The following is a 14,307-nucleotide window of genomic DNA, read 5'->3' on the forward strand; positions in this document are numbered from 1 at the left end:
ACACTTTACACATCTTCCATTCAGATTGGTGATGGGTAGATAGACGGGGATTATGCGGCGAGAATAGAAAGACCAATATAAATCCCTTAAAGGTTTGAAAATTCGTACGAAAGCCAATATCTGCCGCGTGTCCGCCATCCACTGTTCCCCTCATTTCTGAAACGATGAATGGCCCCGGAGAAAAGACGTTCAAGCAGCTGTGGCGTGAGCTATGCAAGGAAGGCTGGAAGGCACGCAAGCCTACCGGCGTGGCGAAGGATCACCGCTATGTGAAGCCAGGGATCAAGAGTCGTCTCGACGGAGCAAAACGTGGAATCGACTTCTTTGACGGTGGGTAACCATAAGTTTTGTATATAATTACGTGTATGCTAACGATAGATGTATTTCTCCAGGTGAGGAGGCTCTCATGGCGTTTGCACGACGATCTGGTCGGCTTGATCTCCCCGCTACCGCTGTGCCCAGCACTCGAAAGTCGACCCGGGTCCCGGCTGGGAAGCAAGCGTCGTACGCCGCTATTAGTCAGCCAGCACCATCGCCAGCTGCCCGGACGCCTAAACCAGCCGCTGGAAGTACGAGCACGGACACGGATGCAGCCTCGATTGCTGCTGCGACACCACGAGCCACCCATGCTGTTCCAACTGCGCATGTCTCGCTGGCCCCTGCATGTACACCAATGGCGACTCCATCGACTGTGGATGGCCCCAATACGGATGCTACAGAACAGGGTGATGGAGTGGGTGGTGCTATTCTGGATGATACTGATCAAGCCGACATGGGGCATCGTTTGGCCGCTAATGCCAACCAACCGGATGCAGTGCGTCGTTCAGCTTCTCCTGCGGATACTGAGCAAGTTGATGGTGCTACTGAGGACTCTACAGACCAAGCTGGTAGGGCGGAAGCTACTACTCTGGATGTGACCGATCACACGGCGTCAACACAAGGCATTACTCCAGATGCTACCGAACAAGGTGGTGCGACCCACGACGCTATTCCGGATACTACAGAGCAAGGTGGTGCGACCCACGACGCTATTCCGGATCCTACAGAGCAAGGTGGTGCGACCCACGACGCTAATCCGGATCCTACTGAAGACAGATCGAGGCCGTTCGACGATGAAGAAGCCAGGAATGAGACCGACAATCCCCCCAACCAGTGCAAAGACTTCATCGATCTGGACGTGTTTGACAGCGACAACTTCATGGAAGGGCTGCGCAAGGAACGACTGTTTGGACCGACTGCTGAAGATGACGTGAACGTTGTAGCGACGGCCGATTTGAGCGACTGCGAGTACGATGCGGATGATGAGGATGTTATGACCGACAACGCCATAGCTCCAGAAGGTGTAGAAAACGTAGACGACGTGGAAACGAATGAAGATGATCTCGACACTGGGACGTTTGATTTGATTGATGACGATCTTCGGACCATTGCGGAAAGTGGTTGGGTAACCTACGATGAGGAGCACAGCGGTAAGCCGGATGGTACAGAATGTGTGGATGTACAGTTGTGTTAATTCTGTATTATCCATCTTTATGATGATTCAGGAAATCTCAAGTCGACGCCGCAACGGACTATTACGACGGGAAATGTGGCCCCACCCGTTCTGCTATCGCCTACGCGGATTCCCCGTTGGGCATGTTCTTCTACTTTCTGCCCAAGGAACTCTGGGTTCGTATAGCTGAAGAGACAGAGCTCTACCGACTGCAGAATATCCCGGCAATGACAATCTCTCGCCGAGAGAAGTTGCTAGCCCGACAGGCCAAGGATCCGCGCGTGAGTGTGCCTAACGTGGAGGATATTGAAGCAGACTTGAACAAGTTCAAGCCCATTCAAGCGCATGAGATCGTGCACGTCGTAGCGCTGCTCTTTCCTAGGGCGGTGGCGCCAATTCGGGATGGCCTAGCTCACCACTGGTGTACTGATGAGGATGGGGCTATTCCGCCCGGAACCTTCTCACGCTTCATGAAACGCCGCCGCTTCGAAGACATTATGAAGTTCCTGCACTTCAACGACAATGAGGACGCCGGGGCCCACGCTGACAAGGCATGGAAAATTCGACCGGTGCTGCAAGCAGTCGAGAAAACGTTTCGTCGTGGATATCGGCTGGGGAAGGTCATCTCGTTCGACGAAGGAATGATGCCGAATCGCAGCAAGTTCAACCCCATGCGCATTTTCATGTCGGACAAGCCCAGCAAGTACGACACGAAGTTCTACATTACGTGCTGTCCTGAAACCGCATACTGTTCTAGGTGAGTTTTCCTGTTCTGTATTCCACTACATGTAATCCGGATCCTACAGAATAAACTAATCTGTATCTATGGTATTCTGTATGCATACAGAGTTGAGATTTACTGCGGTGCAGACAAGACAAAGAAGAAAAAGAAGAAGGCGCCCACAGAAACATTGGGGCTGGGACCAAAGGCTGTCGTGAGGAACATCACGAAAGCGCTGATCAACCAGTCAATGAAGCGCTTGATTGTAACGGATAGTTTCTACTCCACAGTGTCGCTGAGCTTGAAGCTGCTCCGCATGGGCTTGTATCACGTTGCCACCACGAGAATCGATCGCTTGGGCTGGTGCCCGATCCATTTCACGCAAAGCAAACGCCCGCAGTGGATGCCAAGAGGTACCTACCGTATTGCACAAGCTCACGACTATCCTGAACTGGTTGCACTGAGCTGGATGGACTCTAAGCCAGTGAACATGCTCGCCACGGGGTGCAGCACCCACGTGACTAGCGTGCTGAGGACGGAGAAAGATGGAACGCGCAGCACGGTGCCTTGTCCGCAGCTGGTCGTGGACTACGGCCTTGGCATGGGAGGTGTCGATGTCCGCGACCAGCTACGACTTCAGCGTTACAGCATCCAGCGGTGCATGTCCCTGCGCAAGTACTACAAGCAGTTATTTCTGTGCCTCGTCGACATGGCTGTCGTCAATGGATACATCGTGCATTGCTGGGTGCTCAAGAAAAGAGGAGAAAAGCCACCTACCCATGCTGAGTACTTGCGCCGCTTGCACACGCAGCTTTTGGCGCTGCGGACGATCAACTTCGGGACCCACCCCAACGCAGAGGACCTAGTGTCTGTACCAATCCCACGTCAAGACCACACGTTAGCGAACACGGACAGCTTCTACTCCACCGCGAAGCAGTACAAACACCGACAGTACCTGTGCAAAGTGTGCTCTACATTTGCTGACTCAAAGACGAAGTCGTTCGAGACCAGCTACTTCTGTCCGCAGTGCAGCGATGCATTCAGAGGCCGCAAACCGCTTTGTCGTCAAGTACGACGAGGGCAGAGCGGGAACACACTGACCTGCGCTCAGATCTGGCACGACACGTGGGGTGATGGCAAGAGCATTCCAGCGAGCCTGAGAAAGAAGATTAGATTCCGTAAGCGTAAGCGAGAACAGGAGGAAGAGGCGTAAGAGTGAGGTAACAAGGTTAGTCGTGAGCTTTACGTATCTTGTAACTGGGTTGCATGATGGACGTCAGGGAGTAATCGCCCAGTACCTCCTCACTAATCCGTTAGTTAGGAACTGGGTGATTTCTTCCTCCACGCTCTCTCGCCGTGAGAGCTGCCACGTGCTCTTCCTACCAAGAATTGGTGGTCTGCGCCAAAGGTGACAAATTTAGCAACATTGGAGGGTATTTATCGCTAACAGGTATTGTGCGTGCTCTACGCTCGCCATAGCCAATAGAAGATCGCTATTCTGGCACATGTTGAATACATTGAGGATGTTATATCCCACTTCGTAGCTGTTTTGGCCACCAATGCGTACCGGTCTTGACCTCAGGATGCGAAAGGGCTTCCAACAGCAAATCTTTGACAGGTTTTGAAGTATACTTTAATCAAGTTTAATGCTTATTCTGCAGGATACAGAATAAGCGTTGAGGTTAGCAGGGTTAACAGAGGTATTAATAGATTGGTATCACCGTACAACCAAGGTCCAAGTGTGCTAGAGACGTGCGGGTATCACCGTGCAACATTTAACTCGCTGATAAGAATGAAATGTATCCGCTCACCTAATTTTTCAATAGTCAACTTTCGCCTCTACTTTTCATTTTTTATTTTACCGAGGCGGATGCCGCAGAGAGCGCTAGAAACCGCGTTAAAAGAGGACAAGACGACACGGGGTGTGGAGTCGCCACTTTACGCCCCCTCTTCCAGTCAATGCAGTGGTTAAGGTAGGTGGCATTTAAGCACAACTAGCACGGGGGCAGTGAAGCAAGTGAAGAGTACATCTGATCTGCTGTTAGAGATGCTGTTTTAGCGACGTTTTTGCGCGGAAATTTGCTGAGAAAACTTTTCGCATACAAAACGCTAGTGTAACTTCGGGAAGTGCTATAGATAGCAGATGCACGATGTTTTTCCCTCGTGACTCTTGATTGGACAGTTTGTTCTGTATCCCTAATCATGTAGTATCTCATAACTAAGGTTACGGGGTACCGCGGTACGAGGGAATTCAACTGCAAAATTTCGGCTTTCCCCTCCGTACAGCCGTGAACTCTTTCAACTTTGACAAAGTTCATATGCTACCTCCCCGTGATACCTTGCGCCTTTCTACGTCAGAGACGATTACGCTCGGAAGTTGTACGAGGTTGCACGGATACAACCAAAATCTACCAATCTACCTCTGTTAAGAACTGCCCTGAGTCAACGATCGAGGGTCTGAAGCACTTTGAAGGGTGCGCCGATGCAGTTCCTCTCGAACGAGGTGAGGTTTTCTTTATGACCAGGATATGATCGAAGCGGCAAGCGCGAACGCGGCCAACAAAATGAGCACGATCAAGGCCGTGTTCATTGTGAACAGAATGCACGAGTCGTGGAGCCCGCAGTACTTGGCTCCTCGCGCGGATGTCTTGGGCGCAGTCGCTCACATATTTCGTCCGGATCGCCTGAACATCCAACAACACAAAAAAGTGTCATCTTCAAGTCTGTTGAGTCTCGGAGCACCGCGACGATAGTTTCTTCACAAGGATGATCTGAACTAACATCAGTAACAATGTACTTCGAAGTTGTTTCTGACAAGAACAGGGTCAAGTAGTACATAATTCTACAGTCGAGTCGAAGACCTTCCGCACGGGGGCGCGCGGGCTACCAAGGTCACGCCCGAGATTAAAGCCGCTTCAGAGTTGTGGCTTGATGAGTGCTGCACGTACACGCTCAGTACGTTGCGTACAATGGTCATGAGTGAGTATAACGTGCTTCTCTCGGAGGCCACGATCTCGCGCCACCTGGTGGGCATGTTCTTCACAGTCAAACAGGTGGGAGAACCCTGTTCCTACCTAAAATCGTCGTATTCCTAAGAAGTTTTCCTAAAATCCGACATATGTTTCATGTGCACCACCCAAATTTTAGGACTGATTTTAGGTCAAGATATTTGAAAATGAGGTACCGTGAGTAGCATTAGGGCGAGAGCAAGCGGATGCGAGCGGGTGCATTCACCGATCGCCAACACCCGCCGATTAGGCGGGGGCGTGCCTGCGCGAGCGAGCGAAGGCGAGCGCTGCAACCCGATATTTTTTTCAGACACCGCGCCTGGCCGAGACGAGGACTTAGCGTAAGGGGCAAGGGGTGGGGCAGGCCGCGTAGCGGCCCCCCCTCGAGCGAAGCGAGAGAGGGGCGGGTCCCCTTCGGCCCCGTCGGTAAGTCCGCAGATGAGAGCCAACGCGCGAGTGTCCTGCCAAGCTATACTGAATATAAGATGTTTATTAATGTGTCTCTCTCCGGATTTTAGGCAAGATTTTAGGAGATTATGTTTAGGACAGATTATCATGAATTCGACGATTTTAGGTACGCACAGGGGGAGTTCCAAACAGGTAAATCGTTTGCGCTCACTGTATCTTAGCTTTATTTTTCTTACTGTACATGCTACGTTTATTGGGTTACAGAGTCGTGTTGAGCCCACCACGTTTAAACGCAAGGTAAACAAGGAGAAACGTAAGGTCTTCGCTGAAGCGCTGCTCTGCCACAACGATCAAGGAGATCTGGTGGTCATTTCGACGAAACAAATTTTAATTTATACACGAAACGCACGCGCGGACGTGCCAAGAAGGGGAGGCGGTCTATTGAGAAGCTGCCGCCTTCGAAAGGAGGTAACCTGCAGATCCAGTGTGCAGTGTCCTCTGCGTTCGGTGTGGTTGCGTACCGTACGCACCGTGGCAGCATCAAAATGGACACGAACGCAGCGTTCGTGGAGGTACTGTACACTAAGATCAAGGAGGCGGAGGTCTACAAGAGCGAGTTCGCCGACAAAAAGATCGTGGTCGTCTTCGACAACGCGCCAGCTCATTCCCAGACGGAGGCGCTGGTGCCTGCCCACGATGACATCGTCCTACTGCGCCTCGGGCCATACAGCCCGATGTGCAACCCTATCGTGAACTGCTTCAGTGCGCTCAAGGCGCAAATCAAGCAGTACCTGGCGCTGATGAGGGACGAGATGAACCACCCGCGTACACAGCTCCCTACCTCCGGCCCTCGCCTCTCGAAGACCGAAGCTCGCATGCAGTTGCTCGAGCGTGCTGGCATTTGAGCATGCCACGCATCACGCAGGCCATGGTACAGAGGATGGAGCTTCACGCTGCGAAGTTTGTCGTCGCGGCCATCCGCTTGGAGGACATGAAGTACGGCGAGTAATCTTTTTGGTACCGCGTACCACTTCACATTGAATGAAGATTAAACGGCTTTGTTTGTCAAATTAAGATTTCCGTTTGCTTATTTGGGCTCCTTGTGCGCCCCAAACCAAATCATATCACATTTGCTTGTCTAATTAGCTCACGAAGGCCGAGAAAAGGTGTAGATTACCAGTAGTAAATGGCCTCGGCGGATTCCTGCGGGTCGAATGTAGTATCACACAAGGTAAACATAATATCTTCAAGCCCTCGGAGGTAACATGCCTGAGCGCTTGAAACTAGCTTTTATAACGGACCCACACGACACATTCATATTTTGATTAATTTGAACAAGGCTTCGGTTTCATACACGGTCGTCATTCTTTTTGCACTAGCCATTAGTTTATTTTCTCCGGAGAAGACGTATCACCAGGTGCAGTTTTTTTTCGCTAAATGAATTCGTTTGCCACCGTATAGGACGTCACCGCATTGCCGGCGGATAGAGTTTGCAGTCAACAAAATATCAAGCGGAAAAAAATCAATCTCATCTTGGATCGTACAACCTTAAAAACTTCAATAGTTTTTTTTTGCAAAATTTTAGTGGAATATTTTATCTGATTCATTTCAATGAGTGTGGGGATTCATACAGTTATGTCACAACAAATTTAGATGACCACACGATTTTCAATCGATCTTTTTTAGAACTATGCATGCAGAAGAAAAAAATGTGTCTGATAAGAGAAGGGTGTAAGTGATGACTCGTGTCGAATCGATAGTTTTAACGCAAATGGAATAAGTAAGTTCATGTACTTTGCTGAGTGATCTGGACCTTCATGTAGTATAATATGATGCAGTGACACCAGTTGTGCTCAAGGTCAGTACCATTAACATCGATGCCTCTGATTGCCAGACATCATTACTACGACGAATTGTGTAATACATGCAGCAAGAATTGCATTCTATAAAAATGTTTGTGATGGAGCTCCATCACAAACATTATTACTTATGCGCTCCTATCGCTGACTAGGTGCTGCTGTAACTAACTATGCGCGGCTATCGCTTACTATGTCTTCATATTTAACATAGCTCGCTGCATTACTATTATACTAAGTAGTTGGGCAAGCCCAGCTATCGCTGCCACTATGCACTACTCGCAGTGCTATGATATGGTTGGGCGGGCTCTGCTATCGCTGCTACTAATACGCGGTGGGCCAAATACTATCGTAAAGGTTGTTAGAAATAATATTTAGTCACGCACCGCGGTGGGGGTGCTATTATACTCATCTCCCCCGTTCCGCTCATCTCGTCGACTCGCTGCACTACTCGAAGTGCTACTAGCTGTTAAGTAATGGGCGGGCCCGCTAGATCGCACCGCCTTCGGCGTCCAAGGCTGTCTGTGTACGATTATGTGGTCCACCTTATAAAAAAGTGGACAAAGGACTTCACTGACACGCAGATCTCTCTGTTAGTTGTTGAACAAATCCATCTACAATAACTTGTTGTAAGTAGATAGATTTGTGGCCCCTTTTGATAAAAAATCCCCGTCTTAACGATTTGAAGTTGAGACCTGTCCAAGCTGGTTCAACTTCTAAATGTTTTGGCTAGAAGGCAGCAAGCTTCCATGCACGCTATCGTGCAAACGAACCCTCCACAACCATAAGGCTCCGCACAGAGTCCCAGGAGGCTCCGCACAGAGCACAGAACACAAGTCCTTCAATTTTTAGCCACGAATTTATTATCTCCCAAGCAAGAAAACGTTAAAATAAAAAATACCTGGAAAGTTTAGACGAACTTACCTAAGTGACGGCATTCTTTGATCCACGCCACTTAAGAAGACGCTCAACGACTCAACCCCGCACCGTTAAAGCCCACAGGTCGACGAAAGTCCAGCAATGGAACGGGCCACGGAGTATCACGATCAGCAGCGCCTCGAGCGCGAGACACGCTCATTGAAGACTCTGTGCCGACCGTCTGTCCTCGTAGCGCGTTTGGCCATCGCTGGACGCCTTATCGTGGGCCCACTCGCACTTCTGCTGCTGTTCACCGCCACAGGGTATTTAACCGACGCCTCCGTTCTGGTTGAAGTCGACGAGAGCTTCGTGTCATTCACTGAGAGAGACTTGGCGAAGGCTGGAGGCTGCGCACAATGCGTCGGAGCGTGCAAGATCACTTTGCTCATGTTCGGTTTGTTCAGTGGGGAGGCGCTCGTCAGTGCGCCAAGATTCCGAGCCGTCACGAGCCTGCCTCCGACTGAGTCACTGTACGACTTCAGAACTCTTAGCAAAGAGGTCCTCGATCTGGGGGAAACCCTCGACGCCGCCTCCACCGTCTGCTACAGCGGGATGAACGACTGGGGGGCAATTGTTGAATCGATCACAGGAACACCGCAGCAGATTCTGAACGTCGTCGCTACTCTTAACATCAGCGTATCACCTCAATTGATTCGAGAGCTGGAGGTGTCCATTGGACAACCAGACGGGTGCAAGCCACCTTGGACGCTTTGCTCTATCTATCCGGGTGTTTCTATACAAGACGGAGGGCTAGAAGTTTAGCAAAATCTCCGCTGCGACCGTCAACCTTTACCCAGAGTTCACCGAGTGCCGGCCAGACGTGCCAAACGACGGCAATTTGGTTGGAAAGAGATTGGCTAGTGATACCAACGGCAACGACGTGCTTGAAGCCGTTCCTGATGCCCTGAAAATATACCCGTACAGCTTTTCCAGCAGTCTACGGCCAATCTCCCGCGCCGTACCAGCTACAAACACCAAGTATGGGGCGACGACCGTTCTGGAGCCTCTCCTCAATGCATACTACGGTGGCTGTCGTGTTCGTGAGGTGAACATAACAGGGATCTATGTTGAAGATACTTGCGAAGCCTCAAAGCACTGGTCGTCTTACGGTTTGATGGTGCAGTCTCCCGACGATATTCCGTTGTGTATCGCCGGCGACGTCTGCATTCACAACTATTTCAACACCCAGTGGGAGGGCATCGTTGAACTCACGCCTGAAAACCGAGACCATGTTCCCCTGTACGTTAACAGCGTCCGCAGTCGCTATGGCGACACCGTCCCGATTAACACGTTGCCTGGCGTCGTGGTCGCGCAGATCCTGTTCATGGGCATCGTTAGCCTCTACGAGGTGGTGTCGCACCAGCAATCGGTTCTCCTCTCGCAAATCTGGGCGTACCGCTGTCAAATTGGGCGCGTGCAAGTGCTGTACCTTGCGCAGATTACCTACCACCTCGTGTACAATTCCGACCTGTATTTGCTGGGACTCGCGACAGGGACACTCACCGGGGAATCCATTGCCAACCTCACGCTGTGCTTCTTCGCCTTCTCCTACTCGTTCGTCAACCTGGCCAAGGCTCGTTCGGGGGAGCAGCGACTGGACCGTCGACTTCGACTCAAGTGGGAGGCCATGCAGTTCGTCATTACCATTTGCGTTGGCTCGCTGTTGAGGTCCATCCAGCAAACGCCCATAATCGCCATAATTACGCAGAACGCGGAGATCTTGCTCAAAACATCCGCGCGAGGAGCCAGGTACTGCGGTCTCCACGACACGTGCATTCTGTTCACAGTGAGTACGGCCTTGATTGTGCTCATTTTTTCGGCCGCGTTCGCGGTCGTTGTTTCGCTCATATCCTACGCCAATGCCAAACTGATGAAGGACCGAGTGGCCCGTCATTTAAACTCGCGCAGTCACCCCGTCGTTCTATGCAACGCTTGATATTAATATGGCCGAAAACGTCTAGAGACTCAAAACACGGCGAGCTTTGAAGATAACCTTACCTCGTTCGAGAGGAACTGCATCGGCGCACCCTTCAGAAGGCTGTTCCGCGACTGCGATGACATCGCGCACGTCACGTATAAGGGCAAGCGCTGCACAACCGTCGAGGCGCTGCTGCTCGCAGGGTACCTCTACTACGGTGAGCACGTGTACAAGTCGTCCTCCGTGATGATGTTGCTGCTGGCGCGGGTGGTGCCGACAAAGATCATACGCACCTTCAACGTGCTGCTGCTACGCTGGCACATGGACCCGGTAAACGGCACGCTCACTCAAGCGTACTCGTGCACGTGGTACCACGCTAGCCAGGAGAACCACAAGCTGCATGGCGCGATGCCGGTGGCCTAGCTGCGCACGTAAGTGGCCACGTTGAACAGAGTTTAAGCCTAATACTAGTATTATAATAAGTGGCCACGTTGAACAGAGTTTCAGCCTAATACTACACTACTTCGTACCAACGTGCAATCAAATCCGAAAGTCGCAAAATTCATATTGCAAATTTTTAGTTAAGGTGCTCGACCAGTTTACGGCAATGTTTTACTTTTTCCGCGGAAAAATGGTCATAACTTTTTTTCTAGACATCCTCTCAGAAATTTGAAAATATGCCGCAAATCTACAGAAACTCGCCTACAACAAGGTGATCTTGTCGTGGTTCTAGTGTTTGTAAGCGAGCTACCTGCATCAAGGAAAAACCAGGATGCTTTGACGAGCGCCGGCCAGTTTAGCGCAGCGAAACATATTGGGGTTTGTATGACGAAGCATCCCCCATTGCAGAAAACGCGCAATGTGTTACAGGAAGAGCCAAAATCTGTACGCTCTTCACCAAAGTGCGTACTTTTTTCACCACAAGGGCCAAGGGGGATGCTTCGTCAAACTGGCCGGCGCTCGTCAAAGCATCCTGGTTTTTCCTTGATGCAGGTAGCTCGCTTACAAACACTAGAACCACGACAAGATCACCTTGTTGTAGGCGAGTTTCTGTAGATTTGCGGCATATTTTCAAATTTCTGAGAGGATGTCTAGAAAAAAAGTTATGACCATTTTTCCGCGGAAAAAGTAAAACATTGCCGTAAACTGGTCGAGCACCTTAGCAACTTCAATTACGCATTCAAAGATGGAATACGGCAATCAAAGTTGGACCAGAGGTCCAAGATCTCCATGGCTACGAAAGCTGGCGTGCTGTGCTCGCGCCAAGCGCGCACTATAGCCGACGCCGACCGAGGGGAGCTCACTTCGCAATTCGCCTTCTTCTTCGCAGATGTCCCTCCAAGTCGCCACACCGTCCTCGAGAAGCATCGTCCTAAACTCCTGCATTAAGCGAGACCTGGCTCTGGATCGCTCGCGTGAGCCAGACAGCAACGGTCTCCATTTCGGAACACCAGATGCACATCCTGGAGCGCGCCGCGACCGCTAATATGAACGTGATGACCCCCAGCGCTGGTGGCCAGCATGGAGCTGCACTGTCGCGATTTCGTCACCAAGGCGGCGAACAACGGGGGCTGTACGGCATGTAACAGGGCTCATCGGACCAGTAGCAGTAGCCTACTGGTCCGACGAGCTGGCTTGGCATTGTAGATGGAGTACGTAATTGAAGTTGCTAACTAGAAATTTGCAATATGAATTTTGCGACTTTCGGATTTGATTGCACGTTGGTACGCCGCACAAAGGTGTAGTATTATAATATAACAACCTTTTGATAGGAATTCACGAGTGAGGCTTCATAAAACGCTAAAAACCAACACCACGTCATGATGGTGTGTTTCCTGTTGATGTCTTTCACGTGTGGGAGGCCAAGCGATGATTGAGTATTAAGCGACGACTGTGAAGTCTACTTCCCCGACTACTTTATCCTTCCAGGGTTCTTGACTGCAACAAAGTTTGCTTGACGGTTGCAATGACGCCCTGGCAACTGCTGTATCTGCGTCCGTGCTTCGATAGTACTACTACTCACTTGGCGGATGACAGCTTGTGCCAGTGTAGACAGGGCTGAACAATCTTCAGAGAATATGTGTTTGTCAATAAATGCCAGCAACGCGGCGCACGCTTACTCCCTACTACTGATACTACTCACTACGCGCAGCGAAGGCGTGGTTATACTAATGCCGTCGCTCTCCCTAGGCCTAGTCTCGCTCCGCATTCAGTCGATCTCGCGGCGGGTTCATCTTCTGGATCTTCACCATCGGGTCGCGCCGCAGAGCACTGTAACAATACACAATGGTCAGTCTACACATCTTACAACAACAAACTCACAGTAGATCGTACCTGAGGTCGTTGGGGGTCACGAAGATAAACTGCTTCTTGCCGTCCTTCTTAGCGGCATCCACGAGCAGTTGGATCGTCATATCACGGTTCACAGAGTCCATGAACACGTCGAACTCGTCCATTACTCGGAACGGGCATTCAATACTCTCGCCGAGCGCCAGCAGCAGCGACACTTGAGTGTACGAGCGCTCACCACCTGACAGCTCCTTCATATCAGTCACCTGCGACGCGCGCGAGGCCCCCTTTTCGTTCTGGAGCACCGCAATTTCGAGCCGCTGGTCATCATGCCGGAACTTGAGCTTGCCAGCGAAGTTGTTGAGATGCATGTACTTGTTGAACTCCATCGACGTCCGGTGGGCAATCTCCTTGCGGAGAATTTGCCATACCCGCTTGCGCTCCTCCAGCATCGAGTGGATGCGCTCGAGGTTGTCGCGGAACTTGTCGAAGTTGGTCTTCTTGCTTTTATAGTTTAAGTTTGAACTTCTCGTATAATAATGTTGATGAATTGTCGAGATTCAACCTACAATCGCTAAAACAAAACTCGTTTTACACACTGTTAAGGCTAGGAAAATGGAAATATGGCTGCTTCGCACGATCAATGCTGAGTACCGTAGTAAGCAGCCCATTCGAGCGAGTCTAACATGGGGTGAAGTGTTGCCATGCACGAAATGCTACAGGAACGACCCGGGTCACCTATTCGGATCCGGAAATTAATCTGTGCCGATGTGAGCACGTTTCGGCAATGTTCGACTCCCCCTAATATTTTAATACTAATATTGGTAGTTTAAAAACTCATTACGAGATTCGTCTGCTGACACTCGAGCGCTTAGCATTTGAACCTTCGTATCCTGAGCGGGGAGTGCTGATATCCTCTTCAGTGGGTGCCTTCGGCCGGTTCCATGATGGACTATGATTCAAGAGGGCGACGAGCTCCGTGGTCGCCCCCACGACTCGAGGTGATTCGCTCATGATGGTGCTTTTGAATGTTTCCTCGTAATATCACTCCCACCGGTTCTCCATCTTCCGCGCGTATCACCGTAGTCGACAGCTTCACTGTAACTGCGTGCCGCACTGTAGCTGTGAGCGCTCTTGGTTGGCTTGGCGCAGTCGAGTTTCATACGCTCCTGATGCTACTCAATTAGCTCCATCAAAAACTGCAGCAGCACATCGACCACCACGTGTTGAGTGCTCAATTGAGATGAACCGAGTCTGCGAGCAAGAGGAAATGTCTGGATCATGGCCACGAAATCATAAGTAGTGTTGCCTGGTTGTCCAGTGACTTGATATTGTAGCTGGAAACACCAGCCTCGTAGTAGGACACATTTTACACCAGCGTTGCCGACCCCCACATGATGCAACGGCTCCATTATTTTTCGAGGCAGCGAGCGCAACATGCGTGCACAATGAGTGTCGCAAAAAACGAGAAGTCTCCGATGGAACTCTTTCGCGAAGTGCTGGAAGCTCGCTCGTGGTGATCGATTGGCACGCCGTCCAGCTTCAACAGTTGGTCACAACGGCACTTACCGTGGCAGCACGTCGCCATCGTCCACTCACAAGCACATCATGTCCGCCGACAAGCGTAATGACACATTGGCCAAGTTGAAGTGCGCCCAAAACAGTTCTCAAAATCTTAGGATGCCCCCCAAATCGCC

General features: G+C 50.8%; 6 protein-coding genes across 6 annotated transcripts; 5 read left to right on the forward strand and 1 right to left on the reverse strand.

The window, feature by feature from the left end:
• Nucleotides 1-164: 164 nt before the first annotated feature.
• PHYSODRAFT_525230 (hypothetical protein) lies at nucleotides 165-338 on the forward strand (the record flags this gene model as incomplete). The annotated part of the gene is made up of 1 exon (XM_009537524.1): nucleotides 165-338. The coding sequence occupies one exon, from the start codon at nucleotides 165-167 to the stop codon at nucleotides 336-338; it is 174 nt and encodes a 57-aa protein (XP_009535819.1).
• An 860-nt stretch (nucleotides 339-1,198) lies between these two features.
• Nucleotides 1,199-1,851, forward strand: PHYSODRAFT_459180 (hypothetical protein; the record flags this gene model as incomplete). The annotated part of the gene is made up of 2 exons (XM_009537525.1): nucleotides 1,199-1,481; nucleotides 1,556-1,851. Coding segments are annotated over 2 exons (579 nt in total), but the record flags the coding sequence as incomplete, so codon positions are not given.
• Nucleotides 1,852-1,854: 3 nt separating this feature from the next.
• On the forward strand, nucleotides 1,855-2,016 carry PHYSODRAFT_404737 (hypothetical protein; the record flags this gene model as incomplete). The annotated part of the gene is made up of 1 exon (XM_009537526.1): nucleotides 1,855-2,016. A coding segment is annotated over one exon (162 nt), but the record flags the coding sequence as incomplete, so codon positions are not given.
• Nucleotides 2,017-2,406: 390 nt separating this feature from the next.
• On the forward strand, nucleotides 2,407-3,426 carry PHYSODRAFT_525281 (hypothetical protein; the record flags this gene model as incomplete). Its single annotated transcript, XM_009537527.1, has 2 exons — nucleotides 2,407-2,775; nucleotides 2,902-3,426. Coding segments are annotated over 2 exons (894 nt in total), but the record flags the coding sequence as incomplete, so codon positions are not given.
• A 5,079-nt stretch (nucleotides 3,427-8,505) lies between these two features.
• On the forward strand, nucleotides 8,506-10,744 carry PHYSODRAFT_318879 (hypothetical protein; the record flags this gene model as incomplete). Its single annotated transcript, XM_009537528.1, has 4 exons — nucleotides 8,506-8,940; nucleotides 9,004-9,132; nucleotides 9,158-10,292; nucleotides 10,392-10,744. The coding sequence occupies 4 exons, from the start codon at nucleotides 8,506-8,508 to the stop codon at nucleotides 10,742-10,744; spliced, it is 2,052 nt and encodes a 683-aa protein (XP_009535823.1).
• A 1,769-nt stretch (nucleotides 10,745-12,513) lies between these two features.
• PHYSODRAFT_259821 (hypothetical protein) lies at nucleotides 12,514-13,062 on the reverse strand (the record flags this gene model as incomplete). Its single annotated transcript, XM_009537529.1, has 2 exons — nucleotides 12,514-12,592; nucleotides 12,656-13,062. The coding sequence occupies 2 exons, from the start codon at nucleotides 13,060-13,062 to the stop codon at nucleotides 12,514-12,516; spliced, it is 486 nt and encodes a 161-aa protein (XP_009535824.1).
• Nucleotides 13,063-14,307: the final 1,245 nt, after the last annotated feature.

Source organism: Phytophthora sojae (assembly GCF_000149755.1).
Source record: "Phytophthora sojae unplaced genomic scaffold PHYSOscaffold_10, whole genome shotgun sequence".
Taxonomy (NCBI): Eukaryota; Oomycota; class Peronosporomycetes; order Peronosporales; family Peronosporaceae; genus Phytophthora; species Phytophthora sojae.